Source organism: Capricornis sumatraensis, chromosome 13 (genome assembly GCF_032405125.1).
Source record: "Capricornis sumatraensis isolate serow.1 chromosome 13, serow.2, whole genome shotgun sequence".
Taxonomy (NCBI): domain Eukaryota; kingdom Metazoa; phylum Chordata; class Mammalia; order Artiodactyla; family Bovidae; genus Capricornis; species Capricornis sumatraensis.
In genome coordinates this window covers 28,368,134-28,395,656 of record NC_091081.1, presented here as the reverse complement: position 1 = coordinate 28,395,656, position 27,523 = coordinate 28,368,134, and the positions used below count along the sequence as shown (strand labels likewise).

General features: G+C 38.3%; 1 protein-coding gene across 1 annotated transcript in view; it reads right to left on the bottom strand.

The window, feature by feature from the left end:
* The window catches only part of AK9 (adenylate kinase 9), a 115,129-nt gene that overhangs the window by 40,712 nt on the left and 46,894 nt on the right, over positions 1-27,523 (bottom strand). Inside the window, exons 14-25 of the mRNA XM_068984940.1 lie at positions 26,756-26,904; positions 20,926-21,082; positions 19,981-20,095; positions 17,206-17,282; positions 15,881-16,039; positions 12,728-12,817; positions 12,066-12,266; positions 11,594-11,715; positions 7,611-7,823; positions 5,722-5,982; positions 3,978-4,102; positions 365-584 (exon numbers count right to left, since the gene is read on the bottom strand). Of these exons, the coding sequence (XP_068841041.1) occupies positions 365-584; positions 3,978-4,102; positions 5,722-5,982; positions 7,611-7,823; positions 11,594-11,715; positions 12,066-12,266; positions 12,728-12,817; positions 15,881-16,039; positions 17,206-17,282; positions 19,981-20,095; positions 20,926-21,082; positions 26,756-26,904 (1,889 nt within the window). The remainder of the gene's footprint in view (positions 1-364; positions 585-3,977; positions 4,103-5,721; positions 5,983-7,610; positions 7,824-11,593; positions 11,716-12,065; positions 12,267-12,727; positions 12,818-15,880; positions 16,040-17,205; positions 17,283-19,980; positions 20,096-20,925; positions 21,083-26,755; positions 26,905-27,523) is intronic.

The window sequence follows — 27,523 nt, the reverse complement described above, 5'->3', positions numbered from 1 at the left end:
ATGACCTTGATGGTTGGTGTCAGAGCTAGTGAAAGTCAATGAAAACTTTGTCTTTGTGTTTCAAGGTTTGCTCTACTTGCTGCCTCGTCCACTGTGCTCCCATGTCTAGTACAAGGATACTTTGGTGCAGCCACTATCTTTAATTTTATTTGCCTTGAAGAGAGAACCATTAACATGTAGATAATCACAAAGGCCTCAAATAATTCTTAACTCTTTCATGATAAATTGTTAAAATTTGATGAAAATAGTTTGCATACTGAATGTGGTATTAAAATCAGAAAACTACATTTTTGTAAAGGTCATTTTAGAAATTGGATAGTTGCTGAACACATTTACCCTCATGCTTTTTCAAATGGATACATACCTTGATTTTTGCCTTCATTTCTTTGATGAGTTTTTTTCTTTCTAATTTCTTCTTTTGTTTTACTTTCCACTTTCCAATTTGGACAGGAAGGAGGCGATCAGAAATATCTTGATCGTCAACTTGTATAAACACAGCAGCATCTGGGAAAAGCCCATGTTCCCCCAGGAACTGGACCTCATCTGGATACCGCGGGAAACCGTCTAATACAAAACCTGTAGAACTATGTGGAAATTTCATAACTTACTTTATTTGCTTAAACTATTCTATTACAAATATTGATTTAAAAATGAAAAAAAAGTACTGCTAAATCTCAACTTTATATTAGATGTCCAATGAAACTTTCAAAAACTTTAAATAGTTTATTGTAGTATCTTTTATTTCTTTTAATATTTCTACTTGTATAAACATGCTGCTTCTTCTCCCAAATGTATCAAATTAAATTAAAGTTATAATATTTGATATTTATAGTATAAAATTGTAGTCAATCAGTTTATAGACAATTACTGTTAAATACAAGCTTACTAAAAGTTGTGAGAAGATCACAGGAAAGGAGAAGGTAAGTTCTCTGCTTGGGATGAGTGCCCAGCCTAATGACGGTGTTACCCTTTATATAAAGACTTAGTTTGGCTGCCTCCCTACCCCTACCCCTCTTTATTGAGAATCCTTTTAGTCATTTTTCTCCTAATGATGTTCCTTTTCATGAGACAATTCATACCCTCTTCCCTCACTTTTTTTTGTAACCAGTGACAATTATTAATGTTTTCTTGGCTCATATGTGTAGGATGATTATATTCAAATAGGATCATCAAACTTGCCCAAGTACGATAAAACTTTAAGAATCATGAAAATAACTTGGAATGTTAACACATTTTCACTAGGGAATATTTATAATACAACCAGGCTTGGAGAGGTCTTTCCAGGTGGCACAGTGGGAAAGAATCTGCTTGCTAATGCCGGAGATGCAGGAAACATGGGTTCAATCCTTGGGCCAGGGATATCTCCTAGAGGAGGAAATAGCAGTCCACTCCAGTGTTCTTGCCTGGATAATCCCACGGACAGAGGAGCTTGGCGGGCTACAGTCCATGTGGTCACAAAGAGTCGGACACAAATGAGTGACTGAACACACACACAGGCTTGGAGAGCTTGGCTTGGTTTAGTTTGGTCCCTTTTTGAATGAACTTATTCTGTTTCTCTAAAATGTGGTTTAACTTTTTATATTTAAATATACATTTTCTTCTTCATATGAATAGGCTTTTCAAGAACATTTGATAGTTTTAGCTCTTAATTGGCATTTAGAAATGTTGTATCCTTTCTAATTAAACAGTATATATTAAATGTATATACATTGCCTTAAGATATGATTCCTTTTCTTCAGAGATGCCTTCAGCAAAATCTCTTCTGTTCTATTTGTCACTTCTTTGTCAATGACATCTAAATCTTTACCTCTACATCCAAGCTCTTTTTTGAATTTTTATTTAGAATTTTCAACCAACTGCCTAGTTTCTCTATCTGAGTTATATATGCATCATACTATCAAAAATCATGCTCACTGTTACCCTTCTACATGGCTCTTCCTCTGACTCACTAGGGTCCAGGAGCCAAACTTCAGAGACCCTTCAACTCCCGCCTGCTTCTCACATACAGTAGCTAAGTCTTGGCAAACCCTCTTCTGAATCAACATTTTCATTTCTACCATTATATCTCAGTAATGTAATGCAATTAGCTATACCTCAGTAATTAATAAGCTCTCTCTAGGATTGAGGCCTTTTTAAAATGTGCCGATTTTTCCTAATTATATAAGCAATATATTTCACTATGCTGCTGCTGCTGCTAAGTCGCTTCAGTCGTGTCCAACTCTTAGCGACCCTATGGACTGCAGCTTACCAGGCTCCTCCATCCATGGGATTTTCCAGGCAAGAGTACTGGAGCGGGAGAAAATAAGAAATAAAGAAAAGCACAAAGAAAGGACAAAATTATCTATAATCTCATATCCAAGAGGTTATCGACATTTTGTTTTGTTTCTTTCTAGTTTGTTCTTCATTTATTGAACTTTCTATCATAAATAACTGTGTATCCTCCTTTTTCAGTTTAACATTATATACTAAAATTTCTCATGCTATTACAAACTTTTCATTATAATAAGTTTTGATGGTAGTGTTACTGTTCAGCTATTTTATTTAGGCTTTTAGAATTTCACTTTTTACTTTTATTCAATTCATATTTGTGTGTGTGTGTGACGTAAGATTAGGAGCTAAGTTAATGAAGAACATCCCATGACTATATTGTCGCAAGCAATATGCCTAAGTTTACCTCAACTATTGATCGAATTTAGGGAATATGAAATTAAAATTAAAGTGACTAATAATCTCACTTACTCAGTTAGGTCAGGGACTAAGTAAAAAAGAATGACCAGAGACGCACTGGGACCTGCTAGTTTTTAAAATTCTCATTGATACAGTTTCCTTATCTCCAAAATGAGAAGATAAAAGTTCCTGTCCCATAAGGTAGTTACAAGGATCAAGGAAATTAGTATGAATACAATATAGAACAGTATCTTACACACAGTAAGTTCCATATATGTGTTTGCTATTAGCAGTACTGTAAATATCTTCACTTTCTTCTGGTGGATATCAAGGTAAGAGATTGTGGTTAGGAAACTGAGGCAAAGTTTTACATTCTAGGGACCTGTAACTCTTCAATTTGTTCTGACTGGGATCAAGTTGTTCCTGGCTTTTCGTAAAGGTATAAGACTATGGACAGCTATTAAGTGACGTGAACAACAACCACAACGTAAACAAAGAGTGTTGTTCACCAACCAGTAATATGTGGGTTAAATCACAACCCACTGCAGTCACCTACTGACGATGCACCCTGAAAAGAATTCAGAATGAAAAAATAGGGTGAGGCATTCTGTCTATCGGATAAATGGGCCCCTAGACAGTAGACTGCATATCTCAGGAAGGATTTCAATGATCCCAGATTCTTGCATTTTCCCGTACGTAGAAAAGCACTAAAATCATTAACTTGGGATATTTGTTCTTCATGATTAGCAGTAATCTTTTTATCAAGATGTATGCTTAACTACAGGTATTTCCTAATCAGGACTGAACTTCCCTGGTGGCTCAGATGGCAAAGAATCTACCTGCAATACAGGAGACCTGGGTTCCATCCCTGGTCTTGGGATCGATCCCTGGCCAGGGGTCTTGGGAAGATCCCCTGAAGAAGGAAATGACTACCCACTCCAGTATTCTTGCCTGGAGGATCCCATGGACAGAGGAGCCTGATGGGCTACAGTCCACAGGGTTGCAAAGAGTCAGACATGACTGAGCGACTAAGCACACACACACAGTCATGACTACACATTATAATCCCCTGGGAGGCTCCAATGCCTCGGTCCCAACCTTGCACCTCAAATTTTAATTCAATTGTTTGGAGCCTCTGGCATCAATATTTTAAAAATAATCTCCTAGATGTTTTTAATGTGTGGAATCACTAGTTTACATTGGAGTAAAGGAGAAAATTCTTAACTTTATGTTGGACTACATTTTTAACTTTTCAGAATAAAGCAAATGAAAGTCAGTAAGTATATAAAAGTCTATGTAAATTAAGATACCATATCGGTTCCTTAAACCACCACTGAGAAAGAACTGCTTCAAGGATTTCAGGAGGCAATGGCTCATTTTCTGTTAGGTTTAATCTGATTGCTTCTTCTTCTTCTGTAAGTTGCACTTCCTGAGGCTACAAACAAAAATTATAAAACAAACAAAACTTAAAATTTTATATTAATAAATAGTAATATGTTACATAGTTAATATAAGACCTGTTTTTCTCAGGTCATTTTTTACTGTTGTTTGTAAGCATTTAAAAATCTGAGTTCTTTTCTTCAAACCAATATTTAATATCAGTTCAGTTCAATTCATTCACTCAGTCGTGTCCGACTTTGCGACTCCATGCAGCACGTCAGTCCTCACTGTCCATCAGCAACTCCTGGAGTTTTCTCAAACTCATGTCTATTGAGTCAGTGATGCTATCCAACCGTCTCATCCTCTGTCATCCCCTTCTCTTTCCACCTTCAATCTTTCCCATCATCTGGGTCTTTTCCAGTGAGTCAGTTCTTTGGATCAAGTGGCCCAAGTATTGGAGTTTCAGCTTCAGCATCAGTCCTTTCAGTGAATATTCAGGACTGATCTCCTTTAGGATGGATATGAAATTATACTTACTTTTGCTAAGAGGAGCTACTAGCAAGTAGCATGACTAATTTTGATTGTCTCATCATTTTTACTAAAACCAAGATCAATCTATATCACACACCTATAAAGGTTAACTGATTTTTGTCACCTATCTTATAACTACTCAATCTAGATCCTGATTAAAGGATGGGCCAGGCAGGCAGTCATCTAATATAAACTGTACCTGTGTCCATTAGAAGATCATTTGGAACAAAAGGGTTCAGATATATCAGAAATGGTTAAAAGGTAAGTTAAAATAATGAACTTTCTCTATATGCCCAGATAGAAACCACCTAAGAGATACATTGAGGGCAGGAGGAGAAGGAGTGACAGATGATGAAATGGTGGGATGGCATCATCGGCTCAATGGACATGAGTTTGAGCAAACTCCGAGAGATGGTGAAGGACAGGGAAGCCTGGCACGCTGCAGTCCATGAGGTCGCAAAGAGTCAGACACGACTGAGTGACTGAAGAACAACAAAAAGATACATACAAACTTTCTTATGAGGAATCATTAGAAATTAATATTTTGAGCTCTCCACTGGTGCAGGGGCAGATTTTTATAGTATTATTAATAAATAGAAAACACAGAACACAATAACAGAAATCTTATCATCTAGATCAGACATCTCAAATAACATTGTTGTTTAGCCACTAAGTCGTGTTGGACTCTGCAACTCCATGGACTACAGTCCACCAGGTTCCTCTGTCCATGGGATTTCCTAGGCAAGAATATTGGGGTTGGTTATCATTTTCTGCTCCAGGAGAATCTTCCTGATGCAGGGATTGAACCTGCATCTCATGCATTGGCAGATGCTTTATCACTGAACCATCTGGGTAGTCCATCAAATAACAGCCCCAAATAAATGCTATACAACACTCTTGTCAGGGAAAGCTTTTCTGTTTTTCAGTGGAGTCATGCAAAACTCAGTACTCTATATTCTAGATGAGTAGCAAGGTCTGTATTTAACATATTGACAAGATGACTCTTAAATTACTTTTATGGGCTATTTTTTTTTAACTTCTTCAAAATTTTATATAGAGAGTTTTATACTACTTATATTCTACTCCCTTAAAGTAACACCAGTAAGCACAAATTATCTGCAAAGAAAGTATTAATATTCCTACCAGCTTCTTTGTATTTTCTTCCTCAATTGTAACATGGGCCTGAATTGCAAGCTCTTCAAATTCTTGTTTTACAAATTGTTCATCCTCAGAATCGTCCTCAAATTCAGGTCCCACTTTCTTTTCAGTTTTCAGCATTAGTCTTTCTTGAAGAAATTCCTCAAACTGAATATGAAAAATGCCCAATTTTTCTGCCAGCTGTCTTCCACAGACAGTTTTGCCCGAGCCATGGGGGCCGAGAAGGCATATTCTTAATGGCGGAGCCTGAAATAGGGGATAAGTCAAGGATGGGGGTAGAGGAGAGGGACAGTGAAGAAGAAGAAGCTTTAAGAATTTAGAAAACCTAAGGCTTATTAACTGCTCTCCCTAAGACTGAATTATCACTTCACAAACTCAAGGATGTTTCGACATTGGTATACCAGTTAACATGATTCACGGCATCAACCATGATCCTCAGGGAGCATCAACAAATACAGAGCATCTTGATATCAAGTGCCAAAAGGCATTTAATAAAATAAAGTTGATTTTGTTTATTTTTAAAAGTTTTAATTATGGAAGAATGCAAAGACATTTTCTTAGTACGATAAAAACACCACCACCACCACCACCAAAAGCTTTCTACCAAACAGTAAGCCCACTGATACAGGAATTTTAGAGGTGCCTTCATTAAATCTGTATTGGAGATAAAGTGAAAATAGTGAAAGTGTTAGTTGCTCAGTCATGTCTGACTCTTTGCAACCTGTGTGGACTGTAGTCCGCCAGGCTCCTCTGTCCATGGGAGATAGGGAAGCCCCCAAACCAGAGAATCCACAGAGCTCCAGGTGTATGGACTGTCCACTGATGCTCAAGCTGGTCAAAAACAATGATGAAGTTTGGGATGAAGGAGCAGATAAATCTTTTGTAAATGTGGGGCAATGACTCTGATATTTATAGGTGAGAGCGGGAGTGGGAGATGGTGATATATTTGAATGGAATGAGCCTCAAAGGGGCTGGCAGTAATGGATTTTGAGCAGCAGAGGGAAGCAAGCACAGCCTCATCACCTTTTGTCCTTGTGAAGGAAATGCTCAGAGAAGAGTTTAAAGGTATATGCAATAGCCATGAAAATCGCCCAAATTATCTGGAAGAGTTTAAATTGTGTTTTACATGTTCTGTTTAACAAGGCATGAGTATTATTGAAAGCCCTGACAAGATGTTGTTTAGTGGCTGAGTCGTGCCCACCTCTTTGCAACCCCATGGTCTGTAGCCTATCAGGCTCCTCTGTCCATGGAATTTTCAAGAATACTGGAGTGGGTTGCCATTTCATTCTCCAGGGCATCTTCCATACCAAGGGATCGAACCCACCTCTCCTGTACTGGCAGGCAGATTCTTTACTGCTGAGACACCAGGGAAGCCCCATGACAATATACTGTGATTTATAATTTTGATCTTGTAATCCCATTCTAGGGAATTATACTAATAAAATAATTAAGAGAAAGAAAGAATGATATGCCCGAAGATTTCCTAAGTACTATTTCATATCCACAGTGGCAAAATCACAATATTGTGGGGGAAAAAAGTCTAACAAGAAATTAGATGTTAAAATGGTACATCAGAATGATTAGGCAATACAATAAATCCAATAAAATTACAAGCAATAAATTCAACTGTGACTTCCTATTAAATACTTCAGCTAAAAAATATGTGTTGGTTTGATGTAAGGCATTACTAAAGAAATCAAATAGATAGTTAGATTATGTTATATTCCAAAAAGTTGTTCTTAAAACCTAGATATTGCCACCATACTGTTTTATTATATTGGTGAGTTCACTATTGAGTATAATGGTGGAGATTGGTAACAAGTCTCTAAATAAGGATGCAGGAGCAGTTATCAGGATGGGAATATTGTTTTCACCTTTAACGGTTCATCATGAGCCACATACTCCTCAGGTTGCTCCAAAAACTTTTCTTTAGCCTCAGGACTTGAAAAGTAATAGATCTTTTCTCGATATTTAGCTGCTTCTTCTGGGGTGCCTGGTTGTAGGACGAAGTTTTCTTTGAGAGCCACTGGACAAAAGTGCTTTGTATCTCCCAAATGCCTTCTCTTCTCCTTCATTATATCTTCATTCTAGAAATATCATTCAAAGTTTGGAGAACACTATTAATGTACTGTTCTTATAATACTAAAGAGGGAATTATAAAAATGCATCTTTGCATAGTATTTAATCCATAACAATATCCCTTTAAAACAATCCACAAAAGACCAGTTCTTATACTATTTGAATTCATCAAAAAATCAGTTTCTTATATTCCTCTGAGTTCAAATCCCAAGTGTCTTTATTTTATTAAAAAAATGAAGCAGCAGTGAAGGTGTCCCAAGCCCTCTGTAGACAAATGTGTCTACAAATGTGTCTAAAACCCCTGTAATGTGTAGATGCAGGGTCACTGTGAAGTCAGTTTCTAAAATAAAATTATTTCCAAGAAGTAAAAGCTGAGTCAGGGTCACAACTTCTTATTCATTGAAAATGAAAATGGGAGATGTCTCAGGATTTGCTTTGTTTCTTACTCAGTGGATATATAATCAAATACTTTGGAAAATTTTTATTTTATTCAGTTGGAAATGCAATAGATGAAGAAACCATGTGTAAAATCCCTTAGGGACTCTTGCAAAGTATTTAAAGTAAGTGAAAGTGAAAGTTGTTCAGTTGTGTCCGACTCTTTGCAACCCCATGGATGGTCCCTGAAATTTTCCAGGCCAGAATACTGGAGTGGGTAGCCTTTCCCTTTTCCAGGGGATCTTACCAATCCAGAGATCAAACCTAGATCAAACCCAGGTCTCCTGTATTGCAGGCAGATTCTTTACCAGCTGAGCCATAAGAGAAGCCCAGGAATACTGGAGTGGGAAGCCTATCCCTTCTCCAGGGGATCTTCCCAACCCAGGAATCAAACCGGAGTCTCCTGCATTGTAGGCAGGTTCTCTCCCAACTAAGCTGTGAGGGAAGCCCTATATTTAAAGTAAAGTACATTTAAAAAATAATTTTCTTTCTTTTCTTTTTTATTTCCAGTATTCTGGGAGGTGGATCATAGAGGATCCTGCTGTGATTTATGTCAGAGAGTGTAGAGCAGACTTTTGGACTCTGAGGGAGAGGGAGAGGGTGGGATAATTTGGGAGAATGGCATTGAAACATGTATACTATCATGTAAGAAACGAATCGCCAATCTATGTTTGATGCAGGATACAGGATGCTTGGGGCTGGTGCACAGGGATGATCCAGAGAGATGATATGGGGTGGGAGGTGGGAGGGGGGTTCATGTTTGGGAACTCATGTACACCCGTGGTGGATTCATGTCAATGTATGGCAAAACCAATATAGTATTGTAAAGTAAAATAAAGTAAAAATAAAAATTTAAATAAATAAAAAAATAAAAATAATTTTCTGTGTTGTACAATGCATGCTTGCTGTAAAAATATTCAAAACATAACCACAATGCATCAAGAGTGAACATTTCTTCTCACCTTTCCCTTCCAGTACTATCTTAACACTTAATCGTTTTATGTGTATTTTTTCAGACTAATTTTTCTCAGTGTAGCTTACACATTTGCATACAAAGACACAAATTTAGGCACAAATACATTATTTTTTAAGATAACAATGAAATAATACCTTGCATGACTATTCTACAACACGTCTTTTTTTCTCCCCCCAAACAAGATGTAAAAAACAACTTTCTATAAATGTGCAAAACTAATCTTTACTTTTCTTGTGTCACTCGTTCAATTTTTGTGTCAGGGTTATGCAAGCTTCAAAATGAGCTGGAAAGTATTGAAATTTTTCTATGCTATGGAAGATTTATAACATAAGACTTATCTAACCAACAAGAAAAGCCCTACAACTCCCTACAGTTATTTTTGTTTGTCCAGCTTTTATCTTTCATCTTAAGCATATTTTAGTAATTTGCATTTTGAAAATGCTTTTCATTTTGACTTTAAAATTTGTTAGTATAAAATTATAATTTAAAATGAACCTCTTTCAAAATCTGATTTCTGTTTAAAATGTTATTTACTCCTCCTTCTTTTTACCTCATTTTACTTGCTGGAGGTTTGTCTATTTTATTGCTCTTCTCAGTAAACCAATTTTTCATTTTTTTTTGAAGGTAGGCCTACTGCTTTTATTTGGTCTTTTTTTCCTATTTCATTAATTTTTGCCTTTAATTTCCTTCTTTTTACTTTATTTGGTCTATTTTGTTATGCTTTTTTTCTCTAGGTTCTTGACTTGAATGCCTAATTAATTTCTCTAGTCTTTCTTGTTTTTCAATAAATGCACTTAAAGTAAGGTTGCCAGACTTTTAGCAAATAAAAAATGAAGGCCCACCAGTTACATCTGAATTTCAGTTAAAAAAAATGTGAGGTATGTGTGTAATAGTGATAAGGATTGGGGGGTCTTGGAGCAAGGGATTCTGAGAAGATGGTGCTCTAAAGACTCTCCTCATTTCTCTACCACCTCCTCAGTGTTTAACTGCTAGAGCAGGTGGTGGTTGGCCTCTGTGGACGTCTGAGGGCAGACAACTGTACAACACTCTTTACCACTATGGACTGGATGAGTATCTGGAGACAAGCATCAGAGGGACCAGAGCATTGAGATGGCAAGTCTTAGGAGGAATTTTCCCTGTAGAAATCTGTGGATTTCCTGGGGAATGTTAACATCAGCAACTAACACCCTTTGTGGTCTCTGCGGCCTGCAAGAGACCAAGAAAGAGCTGTATAGGTGGCAGGAGTCCTCGCTGCCCCTGCATCTGGGCAAGTATGAGGAATTCAGGTAACTGGGCTTGTCTCAGGCCTCAGCAACGAACAGGTGGCCTATCTGTCACTACATTCCTGAATGCTGGGGAGAAAAATCAGATTGCCCTTCATAAATTTTGAGGATGTTGTCACCTAAAGCACTCCAGCAAGACTTCTGAACTCCACTGAGCCAAAAAAGAAAAGAAAAGAGAGAAAGAAAACAACCACCCCTCTCAGGAAGCCTAACACACACTGGAAGAAGGGATGATAAATTAGGAAGAGTAAAAGCGAGGAAAGGATACTATATTATCAATGAAGACCATATTTAAAAATTTAAGTTTTGAAAATTACAGACAGCTTGAGAACTGTTTGCAGGTACAAGAAAGACACCATGCTCTTGCAGACCAGAGCAGGTCACAGATGAAAAGATAGAGTCTGAACATTATTGGGACAAAACCCACACCCTTTAACCACCCTGACTGAGAGTCTCAGCAGTTTCTTAGGATAGAGTATTGAAAGCTATTAGCAGAATCACACTGCATAACATTTTTTGTTTGACATATACATATTTGGATTTAAGTCAAGCAACCAGTTAATTACAAATGAGTGTTTATCTAGCCTATTATTTCACTTTATTGATAAAGACCAGAATTAAAAGAATCACTTCCTATTTTATTATTGATAGATGCCTTAACTAGGAGGCTATCCCTTGAAAATAGTTATCAAAATTGTGATGCCAAGGGAGTAGATTGGTGCCAAAAATGAGTTGTTCCTCTTTGAGAAAACCACTCATTTTCATGCCATCAGCCCCTCAAAGATGCCACTGTTGTATTTTACATAAAACACCCACTTCTGTTAAATTTATAAAATATTTCTGTCTCTAATATGTATAGATTTTTCCATGGAAAAAAAATTTAAAGTTTTCTCTTTCCCTTTTTCATGGTCTGGCATTTCAGAGGTCAAATGAAGCTGAATGGAGGCAAAATGTGTTGAAAATGTTTGCAAATCTGAAGATCCCTGCTTGTTTTCTTGAAGTCCAGAAGTGCCAGTTACCACTCTGGATATGTGCGCTTCCAGTGACGTGAGCATGGGCAGTGAGCGGGAGAAAAGCCTCCCACCTCTTCCTCTTCCTCTTCTTCCTCTTCTAGCTCCTCATCGACATCGGCTTCAGCCTGATAGTCTTCTGTTTCTTCATCATAATCTTCTACAGTTAACTCCCAACCAGCATGGTGAAAGGGTTCTTCCAAAAGCAAACAAACAGTTGGGAAGACATTTTTAGGATAAAAGCTTATGAACATATTACAGTAGCAAGATTAAGAAAATTAACGATAGGGCTGGTCTCTTAGCTTACATGTGCAGGCAAACAGGCCTTTACAAACTCTTTAGGTGACGAGTGGCCAATGTGGCCAGTGCTGTGTGTCCAGTGGCTATTCTGATGGGTGCTCTAGGACAGTTGTTAAATATTTTAAATATCATCCCTGGAAATATTGAATGTTTTACTTCATAAACCATAGGCTTTAAACTTTCACAGTACTTTTAATAATATGGCTTGTTCACGACAATAAATGTTATGATTACAGCAGCCCTTACTTTCCATAATTTCAATGACTTTTTGAAGTAGTTCCTCTGGAGTTTTGCCAGCAATCTCCAGGTTTAAAATTTGAGTAAAAGAGTCACTGATAGCTGTTTCCATCTGTCTCCAGGCAGCATAGAAAGAGCTGACATTCTCTTTAATTGAATCCATTTCAGGAACATCAGGATAACCATCTTCTGGAAATTCAGGTAGTAGAACTTTTGAGTAAAGGTTAAAAGAAAGAAAAAAGAGCCTTCAAACATTATATCTTTAGCTATATTGCCAAAATAATTTATAATAATTTTTAAACATTTGAAAGAAGTAAACTTAGAGTTCTAAGCAATTATATACATTTATAAATTCATATTTCAACTATGCTCTGTTCATTGTTTTGGCTATGGATGAATTGTTACTTATAAATAAAATCCAAATTATTTAGATAATTAATATGAATTTCATAAGGCAACTTTGTTAATAAAAGTAGAACATAGAATTTGTTGAAAAACTGTTATAAGTTGGCTAGATACGCTTTTAATATAATAAGTTAGACAAATATAACACACATCAACCAGCATATAACTGGCATAGAAAGACATAAGTAGGAAATTGGTTTTATGCCTAAAATTGCAAGAGAATATGAAAAGCATTTCTATACACTACTTTTATTTTATAATCTAACCTGTTTCAGGTAATTCTTTAGTTTCCAGGCCCTCTCTGGATCCTTTTGGAAATTCTGCTCCAACTGTAGCATCCTCAGGAGGCTCAGATACTTAAAAAAATATCTAATAGTTAGTGTTTGAGTTTTAAAAACATTATTCCTTTATGAAAATTTTGACACAAAGAAAATTTCAAAAGTTTAAATTGTATATACTATGTCAAATTGATAATACAGTTCTCATTAGGTAAAGTAGCTGCTGCTGCTAAGTCACTCAGTTGTGTCCGACTCTGTGTGACCCCATAGACAGCAGCCCACCAGCCTCCTCCGTCCCTGGGATTCTCCAGGCAAGAACACTGGAGTGGGTTGCCATTTCCTTCTCCAATGCATGAAAGTGAAAAGTGAAAGTGAAGTCGCTCAGTCCTGTCCAACTCTTCGCGACCCCATGGACCGCAGCCTAACAGGCTCCTCCGTCTATGGGATTTTCCAGGCAAGAGTATTGGAGTGGGTTGCCAGTGCCTTCTACAATTAGGTAAAGTACTGCTGCTGCTAAGTCGCTCAGTCGTGTCCGACTCTGTGCGACCCCATAGATGGCAGCCCACCAGGCTCTGCCGTCCATGAGATTCTCCAAGCAAGAACACTGGAGTGGGTTGCCATTTCCTTCTCCAATGCACGAAAGTGAAAAGTGAAAGTGAAGTCGCTCAGTTGTGTCCAACTCTCAGCAACCCCATGGACTGCAGCCTACCAGGCTCCTCTGTCCATGTGATTTTCCAGGCAAGAGTACTGGAGTGGGGTGCCATTGCCTACTGATTTCCCCTAAAACTGAGTTCCCCTGCTGAGTTTATGATTAATCTCTTTATTCAAAACGTTATTCCCTTTCTTGTCCCCTCTGACCTCATTTCTGTGCTGCTGCTGCTGCTGCTAAGTCACTTCAGTTGTGTCCCACTCTGTGCGACCCCATAAACAGCAGCCCATTCTGTGCTAAGTGAACACTAATCAACCAGAATCAGATAACATCGTTAATGTACAGACTCAGGTTGTTTCTCCAAGGCAAGATGAGCTAACAGATCCCTGGATCATGAATCACCAGAAACTCATAAAAAGATTCATAAACAGTAGGCATCTTGACCCCCAAAACAATGATTAAGAAATGTCACAGGATGACGATTAACTGAAGATTCTTTGTTCTTCCCCTTTGTGCATGAGCTAAGTTGCTTCATTCATGTCCGACTCTTTGCAGCCCTATGGACTGCAGCCCACGAGGCTCCTCTGTCCATGGGATTCTCCAGTCAAGAATAGTGAACTGGGCTGCCACGCCCTCCTCCAGGGGATCTTCCTGACCCAGGGATCAAACCCATGTCTCTTACATCCCCTGCATTGGCAGGTGAGTTCTTTACTACTAGTGCCACCTGGGAAGCCCTCTCCTCCTTAAACGCCCCCAACTCAAAGACCAAGTTGGAGTGGATCTCAGGCTTGTCTCCCACTCCCTCGCTTGGCATCCTACTACTAAGCCCTTACTTTGCTGCAGATATCTGCGGTCAGAGTTTAGTTTTCCACACTGCAAACTCATGAACCCACTGCTTGGTTCCAGGGAGCCATAAAAATACAGAATAAAATAAGGTAGAAAATGAAGAATTTTCTTAAATACACAAAAGGACGTTGACCATAATAATAATTGATACATACAGCTCTGATAACTGTTGTTAAATATCATTCAAACTTTTATTCACATGGCATCAAAAATGCCTGAGCATTCTTTTAATTTCTTGAGAGACCCATAAAGATATTCCAAAAGACCATAAAGTGGCCAAAGTCTCAGTTGTGGGTGTAGGTGTGGTGAAACTGAGGAGAATCTCAACTAATAGCACTTTTGAAGATACAGATCAACAACTGCTCTCCTGGATAATAAAAGACATGGCTCACATACAGACGTAGTGTAGACAGAGAAGGAAGGACTAATTATCTTTCTTCTCACCCCTTAGTCTTTCCTAGCTCTGAGACACAAGTTTTGTGTGTATCACACACACACGTATATATTTTAAAAATCTATATAGAGCCATTCTGTAATCTTGTGGAGACTGTCCGGCAAGTTAGCTAAAACAATAGTTGGGTCCTCTTTCAATAGAATCTCTAATGTTTAATACTCAAGAGAAGAGGGAGTAATTCAACACTAATTGTGCTGCGAGGCATTTATAAGCCCCGCTTCCACCACGGTGAAGTGCCCGATCTTGCTGCTTAAGTCCGCTCTCCAGTCCTGAGAGTGACTTTCATTGCCTTATAGACTCCTTCTTGCCCTGTCCCAACCCACCGAACTGGACATTTGAGGAGGGCTGGCTTCATGGGTATATAAGCTGTGTGGGTGTCCTGTATCTCTTGCCCAGAATGGCCCCATACTTTGTTTAATCCACTTTGGTTGTCATTTTGATCTTTGAACCGAGTTTTGTAAGCAAAATCCAAAGGGACTCCAGCGGGACAATAGGGCACACCTGTGAGCAGAGATCTGTCTGTCATTCTTTGCCATCTCATTCCTATGAGCGTTCCTGATCCCCCATCATGAGTACAGAATTCTAAGAGGGCCCACGATGTGTGGGAATAAGTGTAACTTAGTGATTTGGGGATGGGAAGATGCTGACAGGTCTGACCATGTTTCCCCTTCAAATTAGAACTTGCTCCAGAGGCAGAATGAAGGTAATGGCATTTAAAGAGACATGAATGACTATGGAACCTCATCACATCCTTTCTTAGGTTTGCATTTAAAAGTGGCATTGGGCAACATAAAGATGAATGGTAAAATTCATGCTTAAGAACTTAAAATTTTAATTTTTCTTAGAATGACTTTAAACAGGAAACATCAAGTACTATGACAAGTTAAGAGAGACTATGGAAGGAAAGAAAGAGCTTTATGTTCTTGTACTTTTAATGAGTCTTTTTTCCTGATATTTGAACATTGTGCCCCCCAAATTATATAGCAGACCCTGACAAGAGTGCCAGCACCCGGGCAGAGCACTCAGCTTTCTTACCGTACTTTCAGCCACCTGCTGCTCTCTGGGGCCACATCTCTGCAATCTCAACCTGCTTCCACTTTATACCTCATCAACAGACATACACACACATGCACGCAAACACACCAATAGGCAGCAGGGGAATTAAGGACACACACTTTAATAAAAGTCTAACCTGATTCATGTTCTGTTTCTGGGACCTCAAAAATGTCAGACTCCTCGGGTAAGACCCCCCTGGTCTCCTCAGCAACCTCAGGGGTCTCAGACCCTTCGTGAAGTTCAGACTCTTCACCTTCGATATCCTCAAAAGCCTCGGCTTCAGTTTCTTCTGCTTATAGAAAAAAATGAGAAGAAATAAATTATTTAGTTTAAGTCAGCAGATATTTAATTGGGAACAACCCCTGGAGCATGATGCTTAATGAAAAAGATAGATACAGTCTCTATGTATTATATCTATTAAAATAGAATATAAAATATATTCCCAAATATATGCCATAGGATACAGCAGTCCCAAATATTATAACAGTAAAAGACAGGAAACAGCCCTAATGTCCAATTAATAGGGAATGGCTATTCCTGCACTATCTGATACATAGCCACAAGCCACATGTGGCTACTGAGCACTTGAAATGTGGCTAGCCCAAACTGAGATGTGCGGTGAGTGTAAAATACACAATGGGCTTCAGAGACTTTGTGTGAAAAACTGAATATAAAAACATATTAATAATTTTTGCATTGATTACATGCATTAATCAATATTAATTAAATTTAACATAATTTGCATTATGTTAAAACAATAATTTGAATATAGTACATTAAATAAAATATACAGTTGGTTTTCTGAATCTTCAGGTTCTGTATCCATGGATTCAACCAACCACAAGTTGAAAATATTTGAAAAAAAATTTCAGAAAGTTCCAAAAAGCAAAACTTGAATTTGCTAGTAACTATTTACATAGCATTTACATTTTATTAGGCATTATAAGTTATCTAGAGATGATTTAAAGTATATGCCGATGTGTTTAGGTTATACACACATACTATGACATTATATATAAGGGACTTAAGAATTCCCGAATTTTTGGTATCTGCAGGAGTCCTGGGACCAATTCCTGATGGATATTGAGGAATGATTGTAGTTCATTTCATCTGTTTCTTTTTATTTTTTATGTGCTTATTAGAAAAGAAAAGACATGTTGCACATACTGGTCCTGCTGTGTATCCCTCTTACAAGGTGGATGAGTAGATGTCTGTGTCAGGAATCCATTTTCTATGAATTCATTACTGCTGTGATCACACAGTGCATTATCCAAATTGGAACACAGTGAGAAGGAGAGGGAGTCAAACAAATATTTCAGGAACCTGGGCGTAAACCTGGACTCTAATGGGCAAACTGGGAAACACGGCCGCTCTGTTTATAATTCTCTGTAAATACTGCGACTTTGCAGTCACAATACAAAATCAAATGACACATTGTTAATTATATAATCTTTTGTTTGCCTTTTGCTTTTGCAGTCATAGCTTCCAATAGCTTTCGATTTTCTTCTTCTATTCTTAATGTCTCTTCGCTGACTTTTCTGAAATGAAAAGGTCCAAAATGTAGTTATCTTTGGAAATTCAAATATCTTACAATATCATAGAATTTAAGGCTTATAATGGTAAAAATAAAGAATAAATCATTTATAATATTCACTATACTTTTTACTTTACCACATAAATATTTAATTTACTCATATTGAGGCTAGTTAATTTTCAGAATTTTTTGTGTGTTTTGGGGATTTTTTTTTTTGGTAAGAAAAGTTAAAATGTATTTTAAAAACTCTGGCTATTAATTAGGAAACCTGGAAAAACTGATAAAGAATTGTCTAACTCTAAGCTGGGAGAATTTGTATCATTTTCCCTCTGATTAAATGAGAAATGTTCACAACATAGAGTTAAGTGAAAAAAGGTATAATATAAAACTATGTATAATACAAATTTTTTATTTAAAATGTATATAAATGAAGATTAAAAGACTAGAATAAAATGAATCAAACTGTTAATAGTAATTATCTATGGATGGTGGCATTCTGACAGTTTTAAAATTTTATTTCACATTTTTTGCTCTTTAAATTTTTTTCTGTAGGAGTAAGTTGAAAATTTGCAAATTTTCTTTGTATTCAGAAAATTTATTTTCTTTTCAACAAAGTAATGATGACATTTAAAGAGGTTTGGGATAAGGAATCTGGTTTTCATTGGGGTTGAAGAACTAGGAATTTAGCCCTCAGGTATTGGCATACTGTTACACAAAGAAACATGTATAAGAATGTTGACTGCATCTTTAAAAACAGTATCAAAAAACTGTATCGAGCAGTCACCAACAGGGGACCAGTTAAGTGGAGCAGAGCCCATTCATATGAGTAGGCCCCTCTGGACAGGCTTCTTCAGACTGTTCTGTAGGTGGGTCATTCTCTCATACTCAGTGCTCTTTTGGTGTCCTTTTCCCCTTCCTTTGAAAATCTTTATACATATTCTCTTCAAATATATCGCTATACCTCTCCTCCCAACAGTGTGTGCCTTGTTTTATTTATTTTTGGCTGTGCTGGGTCTTTGTTGCTGCACCCGGGCCCTTCTCTAGTTGCAGCAAGCAGGGGCTACACTCTAGCTGTGGCGCTTGAGCTCCACATTGAGGTGGCTTCTCTTGTTGCAGAGCATGGGCTTTAGGGTGTGTGGGCTTCAGCAGTTGCAGCTCGCAGACTCTAGACTGTGGGTTCTATAGCTGTGGTACATGGGCTTGGTTGCCCTGAGACATGTGGAATCTTCCCAGACCAGGGATTGACCCAGTGTCCCCTGAGCTGGCAGGCAGATTCATAATCACCAGACCACAAATCCTGTTTCTTGTTAATAGGAAGTGTTGTCTCACTATATTCTAAACCCTGTGACCCTGTGATCCAGACTGAAGTCTTAATGTAATTTGAGTTCTCTTGTTCATGACCCAGACCTTTGAGACCACTGAGCATTGTTTCTGCATGGCTTCCCTACTTGGTAGTGTGTGAACTGGCAATTCTTCTACTTATCTAGTTAGGTAGGGCTCTTTTGTGATGCTTTCCTCATCCAAAACCTGGATACTATATGTTGCTTCTGCTAAGAATCTAAGATCTGACAAGGAGGAAGAAGAATTTTGCTGCCAGTTTCTAGCTACTTCCATATACTACTTGGGTAGATCAAAGACAAATGGTGATAAAAGAAATTATCTTGCATTTGACCAGCACATTTGGAAACTGATGCTGGAAAACAGGTAGAATCAGCATGTCTGTAGATATTTGGCCAAAAATGTAATTCTAAATCCTATAAATTTTATCTCTTTTCCAACCAAGTTGCACTGCATCTCTGACCAATTTTTTTAAAGTATTTAATTAATTTATTTATTTGGCTGCACCAAGTCTTAATGTGGCATGTGGGATCTAGTTATCCCACCAGGGATTGAGTTGACATCCTCCATATCGGGAGCTCAGAGTCTTAGCCACTGAACCACCAGGAAGTCCCAACTGATGCTGAACCTATCAGTTATAAATAACTAGTCTCTTTCTTGGGAGAAGGCAATGGCAACCCACTGCAGTATTCTTGCCTGGAGAAACCCAGGGATGGGGGAACCTGGTGGGCTGCTATCTATGGGGTCACACAGAGTCGGACATGACTGGCACGACTTAGCAGCAGTCTTGTTCTTTACCTTATGTAGAACTTAGTCAAGCTTTGAATTTCAGTCATATGACACAAGTGTATTTTCACTTTTTATATTATTTCTTTGATCTGCGGATTCTAGTTAGTAAAAGTAAGTCACAGATAAATAGAGTAGAAAATAGATACTTTTTCTATGCTCATTTTTAAAAATATATTTATTTATTTGACTGCGCTGGGTCTTAGTTGCAACATTCAAACTCTTAGTTGAGGTATATGGGAACTAGTTCCTCAACCAAGGATCGAACCCAGGCCCCCTACATTGGTAGCTCGAAGTTTTAGCCTCTGGACTACCAGGACATTTTTTTTTTACAATGTATTTTGAAAGTAAACATTTGGTTTAGAATGTCTGATTTGGGACTGTGGAAATATCCACAGCTATATACTTTAGAGATTCTGGTAATATTTGTGAAATTACTATTTTTCTTAGAATTAGAATTGGATCTTGTTAGTAGGCCTGTTTTGATGTTAAAGACATTTTATAAATATAAATTATTAGTAGATTTTTAACAGTTGTAAAAGGTTAATTAATCTCATTTATTGTGCCAGGCAGATTACCTTGCTGCTTCTTCCTCTTTTCTTTCCTTTAGTAGTTCATCTAATAATCTTTCTAAAATCTTAGAGTCAATTTCTTGTTTATTCTTTAAATACAGTCTATTATATAAATATTTTCCTGAAATACAGATAAAGAGTAATATTAATTTTGAGGCTCTATAAAATATAGTGAGATATATTTTGGAAATTAGAAATGAAAAATTATTTCTGTCTATATCCAAATATATTTTCCTTTAAGTATTTATCTAAATAGAGCCCAGATTTTTTGAGACCATCTTAAATCCGTTTTAAAAGGTATATATTGACATACTATAGGGAACTAAAACATAAAAAGTAGTATAATACAGTCTGCCCCTGGAAATTTTCTTTTCAAATATATTTCCTTAAGATGCAAAATAACAGAATATTTTTGGCTCCCTTATCAAAGATTAGTTGACTATATATGTGTGAGTTCATCTCTGGGCTCTTTATTCTGTTTGATTGGTCTATGTCATTTTTTTCTGGCAGTGCCATAATTTTTTCATTACTATAGCTTTACACACAGTGACAGAAATTAAAATTTAGTTCTGCTATCTTTATCTACTTAGTATTTCCCATTTGAGGGGAAAATGGATTAACAGATAGTTTTGCCCTCAGCCTTATATATGTTTCATTCAGAAGTTATAATGCTGACTGGGATGAGGGTTGTTGAATGCTCAGCTCCAAAGAATCATAATAAGAGACTATTGGAGCATCCAGTGACCTAGTATACCATCCGTGGCCACCTACTCAGTGGCTGGATGTTTCCTTTTGTGTACCTTTAGGTCATGAAGGGACTGCTGGGGTGGTATTTGTTGTACCCAGGGAAGGTAGAGAGTTTTCCATTTCATAGTTCATAAAAACATAAACTAAAAATATTATCAGCAGTAAAAACTTCACTCTGAATTGACATGATAAGTATTTACCAACCATTGTTTTCTGTGTTTGATAAACAGATGACTAAATCGGGTAGAACTCCTTTGTCGACTAAGACCATCCAGAGTTCTTTCACAAGAGGGCAGTTGTCCAGTATCCATCCTCCATATTTGGGGGCACCATAAAACCTGTTCTGGTTTTCTTCAACTACCTGTGAAAAATGACACACTGAAATTACCATCATAGGTACCCAAGTCAAGGATGTTACCCTGATATATCACTTTTCTGGACCTTAGCCAAATATCTTTTGAGTTCTTCTGACTTTCAGAAGAAAAAAAAAAAAAGAGAAATTTTAATTTAAAAAGAGTAACAATTTGAAAGCACTAAAGCTGTACATTAAGAAGAAGAAGCAAAAGCCTCTGTTAAATAAATATAACAAAACATGCTTGCTATATCTTATTCAGTATTACAGAATCTGGATCCTGATTCAGAAGGTCAAGGGTAGGGCCCATGAGTCTGTATTTCTAACATGGACTCAGGTGACAACGGTTCCTGGTCTTCTCTTTGAGTCACCAGGTCCAGGCTCAGGCTGCCTTTTTAAGTGACAATGCTCTTTACTTCCCTTTAGATTTTTAGCCTTTAATGTGAGAGCTGAGAGGTCCTGAGATGTTTACTAACAGCTATAGAAAGAAACTGGTTCAAAACAAATCTTGCAGGTGCTTTGTGAGTTCTGTTAAACTATCTCCCACCTGCCACCCAATTATAACAGCTTCAGTACAAATGTGGAGATTAGTGATGTGGGTCTGTGAATACACCAGTTCTGAAGGTTTTAAACAAATCTGTATGTAATCAGGAAGTCACAGAATATTAGAAGCCAAGGGAAAGAAATCTTGAGGGGACCAGTGTAACCCTTTGGCTTATGCAGATTTACCTGCTTTTTGAAATTTCCATCTGAATGAAGAGCATTTGGGGGAAAAAAAAGAATTTTAAACACTTAGAAAAGTTTCACATAAGAGAATTAGGAGGGAAAAGCTATAATGAAGTAGTATAAGTGAAATAAGTTAGAGAAAGACAAATACTATATGACCTCATTTATTGTAGAATCTAGGAAAACCAAATTCATAGAGAAGAGATTGGTGGCTGCCAGAGACAGAGGAAGAGGTAGGGGGGAATGGGTGAAAGGGTCAAAAGGTAGGGCTTCCCAGGTGGCTCAGCAATGAAGAATTCACTGGCAATGCAGGAGCTGCAAGATGCGGGTTTGATCCCTGGGTCAGGAAGATCCCCTGGAGGAGGGCATGGCAACCCACTCCAGCATTCTTGCCTAGAGAATCCCAAGGACAGAGGAGCCTGGCAGACTACAGTCCATAGGGTCACAAAGAGTTGGACATGACTGAAGCAACTTAGCACACACACATGCATGGTCGAAAGGTACAAACTTCCAGTTCCAAGATAAATAAGCACTGAGAGTGTAATGCACAGCATGGTGACTACAGTTAACAAGCCATGCACGTGAGCGTGAGATATCTCTTCAAAACCCTGCTTTCAACTCTTTTGAATATATAGCTGGAAGTGGGTTTGCTAGTTCACGTAGTGGTTCTGTTTTTTAAAAATAAACTTTACTTTTAGAACCGTTTTATTTTTTTATTTTATTTTTTAAGTTAATTTCATTTCTTGGCCATGCCGTGAAGCTTGTGAAATCTTAGTTCCCCCACCAGGGATTGAACCTGGACTCTGGCAGTGAAAACGCTGAATCCTAACCACAGGACAGCCAGGGAATTCCCTTTAGAGCAGTTTTAGATGCACAGCAATCTTTCTGTTCTATTTTTCCATTGCCCTATACAACTGTATATCAAAATAAAAAGTTTAAAAAAGCCACTTGTAACCAGAGCACTTTTTTTTTTTTAATTTTCACTTTATTTTACTTTACAATACTGTATTGGTTTTGCCATACATTGACATGAATCCACCACAGGTGTATACAAGCTCCCAATCCTGAATCCCCCTCCCACCTCCCACCCCATATCATCTCTCTGGATCATCCCCATGCACCAGCCCCAAGCATCCTGTATCCTATATCGAACATAGACTGGCACTTCGTTTCTTACATGATAGTATACATGTTTCAATGCCATTCTCCCAAATCATCCCACCCTCTCCCTCTCCCTCAGAGTCCAAAAGTCCGTTCTATACATCTGTGTCTCTTTTGCTGTCTCGCATACAGGGTCATCATTACCATCTTTCTAAATTCCGTATATATGTGTCAGTATATTGTATTGGTGTTTTTCTTTCTGGCTTACTTCACTCTGTATAATCGGCTCCAGTTTCATCCATCTCATTAGAACTGAGTAACCAGAGCACTTTTATCAGTCTTTTTTCATGTAAAGAAGTCCTGTTTATTAATAAACTTATCATCATACTTAGATAAGCCTGCACTGCGCCTGCAGTGCCACCTGCGATCTGGGAGACCTGGGGTTTGATCCCAGGGTTGGGAAGATTCTCCTGGAGAAGGGAAAGGCTACCTGCTCCAGTATTCTGGCCTGGAGTCCATGGGGTCACAAAGAGTCCTGACAGGACCGAGAGATTTTCACATCATACTTAGAAATGTAGAAACATAGTTGCCATATTAACACTTTCAAGGAATAGGAAGTTGCAGTTGAGAGAAATCTATAGTTTGAGGTAGAAATTCCGTCTTAATTTTAAATAATCTTTGTTTAAACTTCTTGTGCTGTGGTTTGGAAAATGGAAGAAAGGATCACTATAAAAGCTCATTTATTGAGCACTTCTGTTCAGTTGCATTGAGAAACGCGGAGGGAATGCAAAAGATAACTGATCTGGTATTCTTGCCTTGAGGTGCTACATTTAATAGGCATTGATGGACATATAAACAAAGTTATAATGCTGTCAGTTCAGTTCAGTCCCTCAGTCGTGTTTGACTCTTTGCGACCCCATGAACCGCAGCACACCAGGCCTCTCTATCCATCACCAACTCCCAGAGCATACCCAAACTCATGTCCATTGAGTCAGTGATGCCATACAACCATCTCATCCTCTGTCGTCCCTTTCTCCTCCTGCCCTCAATCTTTCTCAGCATCAGGGTCTTTTCCAATGAGTCAGTTCTTCTCATCAGGTGGCCAATGTTTTGGAGTTTAAGCTTCAACATCAGTCCTTCCAGTGAACACCCAGGACTGATTTCCTTTAGGGTGGACTGGTTGGATCTCCTTGCAGTCCAAGGGACTCTCAAGAGTCTTCTCCAACACCACAGTTCAAGAGCATCAGTTCTTCTGTGCTCAGCTTTCTTTACAGTCCAACTTTCACATCCATACATGACCACTGGAAAAACCATAGCCTTGACTAGACGGACTTTTGTTGGCAAAGCAATGTCTCTGCTTTTTAATATGCTGTCTAGGTTGGTCATAACTTTCCTTCCAAGGAGTAAGTGTCTTTTAATTTCATGGCTGCAGTGATTTTGGAGCCCCCCAAAATAAAAGTCTCACTGTTTTCCCATCTCTTTGCCATGAAGTGATGGGACTGGATGCCATGATCTTCGTTTTCTGAATGTTGAGTTTTAAAGCCAACTTTTTCACTCTCCTCTTTCATTTTCATCAAGAGGCTCTTTAGTTCTTCTTCACTTTCTGCCATAAGGGTGGTGTCATCTGCATATCTGAGGTTATTGATATTTTTCCCAGCAATCTTGATTCCAGCTTGTGTTTCATCCAGCCCAGAGTTTCTCATGATGTACTCTGCATATAAGTTAAATAAGCAGGGTGACAATATACAGCCTTGACGTACACCTTTTCCTATTTGGAACCAGTCTGTTGTTCCATGTCCAGTTCTAACTGTTGCTTCCTGACCTGCATACAGATTTCTCAAGAGGCAGATCAAGTGGTCTGGTATTCCCATTTCTTTCAGAATTTTCCACAGTTTATTGTGATCCACGCAAAGGCTTTGGCATAGTCAATAAAGCAGAAATAGATGCTTTCCTGGAACTCTCTAGCTTTCTTGATGATCCAGCAGATGTTGGCAATTTGACCTCTGGCTCCTCTGCCTTTTCTAAATCCAGCTTGAACATGTGGAAGTTCACAGTTCACGTACCTTTGAAGTCTGGCTTGGAGAATTTTGAGCATTACTTTGCTAGCATGTGGAGAAGGCAATGGCAACCCACTCCAGTACTCTTGCCTGGAAAATCCCATGGATGGAGGAGCCTGGTAGGCTGCAGTCCATGGGGTCACTAGGAGTTGGACATGACTGTGCAACTTCACTTTCACTTTTCACTTTCATGCATTGGAGAAGGAAATGACAACCCATTCCAGTGTTCTTGCCTGGAAAATCCCAGGGATGGGGGAGCCTGGTGGGCTGCTGTCTGTGGAGTTGCACAGAGTTGGACACGACTGAAACGACTTAGCAACATTGTATATTTGAAAGTTGCTAAGAGAGTAGATCTTGAAAGTTCTCACCACACATACACACATATCTGGTTGCCACTGAGCACATGATAGGTAATTATTGGATTCTATGTCACCTCCCCTACCTGACTTATAGTTTCTTAACAGGGAGAGCTTTGTTTAATTCATCTTCATATCCCCTGGCTCTAGCACATCAGGTGTTCAGAATGTTTCTAAAGGAATAAATTGATGACAGAACAACTGAAAGAAATACAGAGGTTGAAAGATCTCTATGGGAAGCTCAGAGGGGAACAACAACTTGCCTTGGATATAGCCTAGGGGTCGAGGGTTTTACCCACTGTCATAATTTCAAATTATATCACTTTCAAATTACAGAGATTTACAGAAGAAGTTTATTGAAAGACCCAAAGTGATTTGTTCTCTTTGACTTTTGCTCTGAATGCTTACACAAGGTCTCTGTACAAAATGGATCCATAAAGTCTTCATAAGTCTTCTGATTTACTATAGGTAGGACATAGGAACTGAGGCTTTATTTTCCCCTTAGATTGGAAAATCAGTGGTGTGTCTATCTATCTCTTCCATGAACACATGTTCAATATGGTTGGATGAAATTAGTTATCTATAGAACAAAATTTGTGTTGGTTTACAAATTATTAGCTCATAGATGAAAAGTCTACCTTTGGTATTTGCTTAATATGCATTATCTTACCAACTAAGCTGAATTAAAGATAATAAAAGTTAATGAAGAATAAACATCACAGCTATGAAATTATATTGTACAACTGTTGATAAGGGCTTCCCTGATGGCTCAGTGGGTAAAGAATCCACCCGTAATGCAGGAGACACAGGAGACGTGGGTTCAATCCCTGGGTCAGGAAGGTCCCCTGGAGAAGGAAATGGCAACCCACTCCAGTATTCTTGCATGGAAAACCCAATGGACAGAGGAGCCTGGTGGGCTATAATTCAAAGGGTCGAAAAGAGTCGGATATGACTAAGCATGCAGATGCATTGATGGAAAATTTATAAGCAACTAGGGCACATTACCAGAGAAGGCAATGGCAACCTACTCCAGTACTCTTGCCTGGGAACTCCCATGTACAGAGGAGCCCAGTGGGCTGCAGTCCATGGGGTCGCACAGAGTCGGACACGACTGAGCGACTTCACTTTCACTTTTCACTTTCATGCATTGGAGAAGGAAATGGCAACCCATTCCAGTGTTCTTGCCTGGAGAATCCCAGGGACGGGGGACTGCCATCTATGGGGTTGCACAGAGTTGGACACAACTGCAGCGACTTAGCAGCAGCAGCAGCAGCAGGGTACATTACATATTAACAGTGTTACTGTAAAATGCACATGAATTAGAAGTCTGTAGATTTCAACACTATCATATGGGATTCAAAAATAATTGTACATAAACCAGGTCAACATTTTCTCAGATACTGTGAAATCAGAGATAAAAATAAAGATTCTGGATTTCTTACCTCTTGGAGAACTTCACCTAAGATCTCAGCAATTTTTTCATGTGGCTGTTCAAAGTTCATATCCTTTGCCATTTTTACTGTCTCATTTATTATGGAAAGAACTTCTGGATGATCAGCAGTTACCTCTTCTATCTCATAGTCTGTTACATCTAAAGTAAAATAAATCAATAAATTAATGCCATTAATAATTTTAGTAGACAATTGTTATTTGCAACAGAACATGATCGTAAATACCTAACCCAAGGAGGCACTCTTTGTGTTACTGCTGAACATGCCAGAGAAAGTGAGAGATAGACTAGGGAGGAAATAAGTCTGGAATTGCAAAATAGTAGAATAGTGGCTTAAAGCCAGTCCATCAGAATGAAAGCATATGAGGCAAGAAAAAAAACTCATGTCAGGCAAGAGTAAAAAGTCAGAAAACCAGGGAGAAGAGGTAGGAACCAAAGGCTTCCAGGAGTCAAGCTAAAAGACAGGCAACTAAAAAATGAGTCAGAAAACAAAATAAATACTTTCAATTAATAATTGTTTCTATTACTCATTGTTGGCTGTGCTGGATCTTCGTTGCTGTGTGGGCTTTTCTTTAGCTGGGGAAGAGTGCTGGTGGGGGCTTTTCTCTGGTTTTGAAGACTTCTCTTGTTGTGGAGCATGGGTTCTAGGCATGTGGGCTTCAGTAGCTGCAGCACGCGAGCTCATTAATTGCACCTCCCGGGCTCTAGAGCACAGGTTCAATAGTTGTGGTGCACAGGCTCTGTGGCATGTGGGATCTTC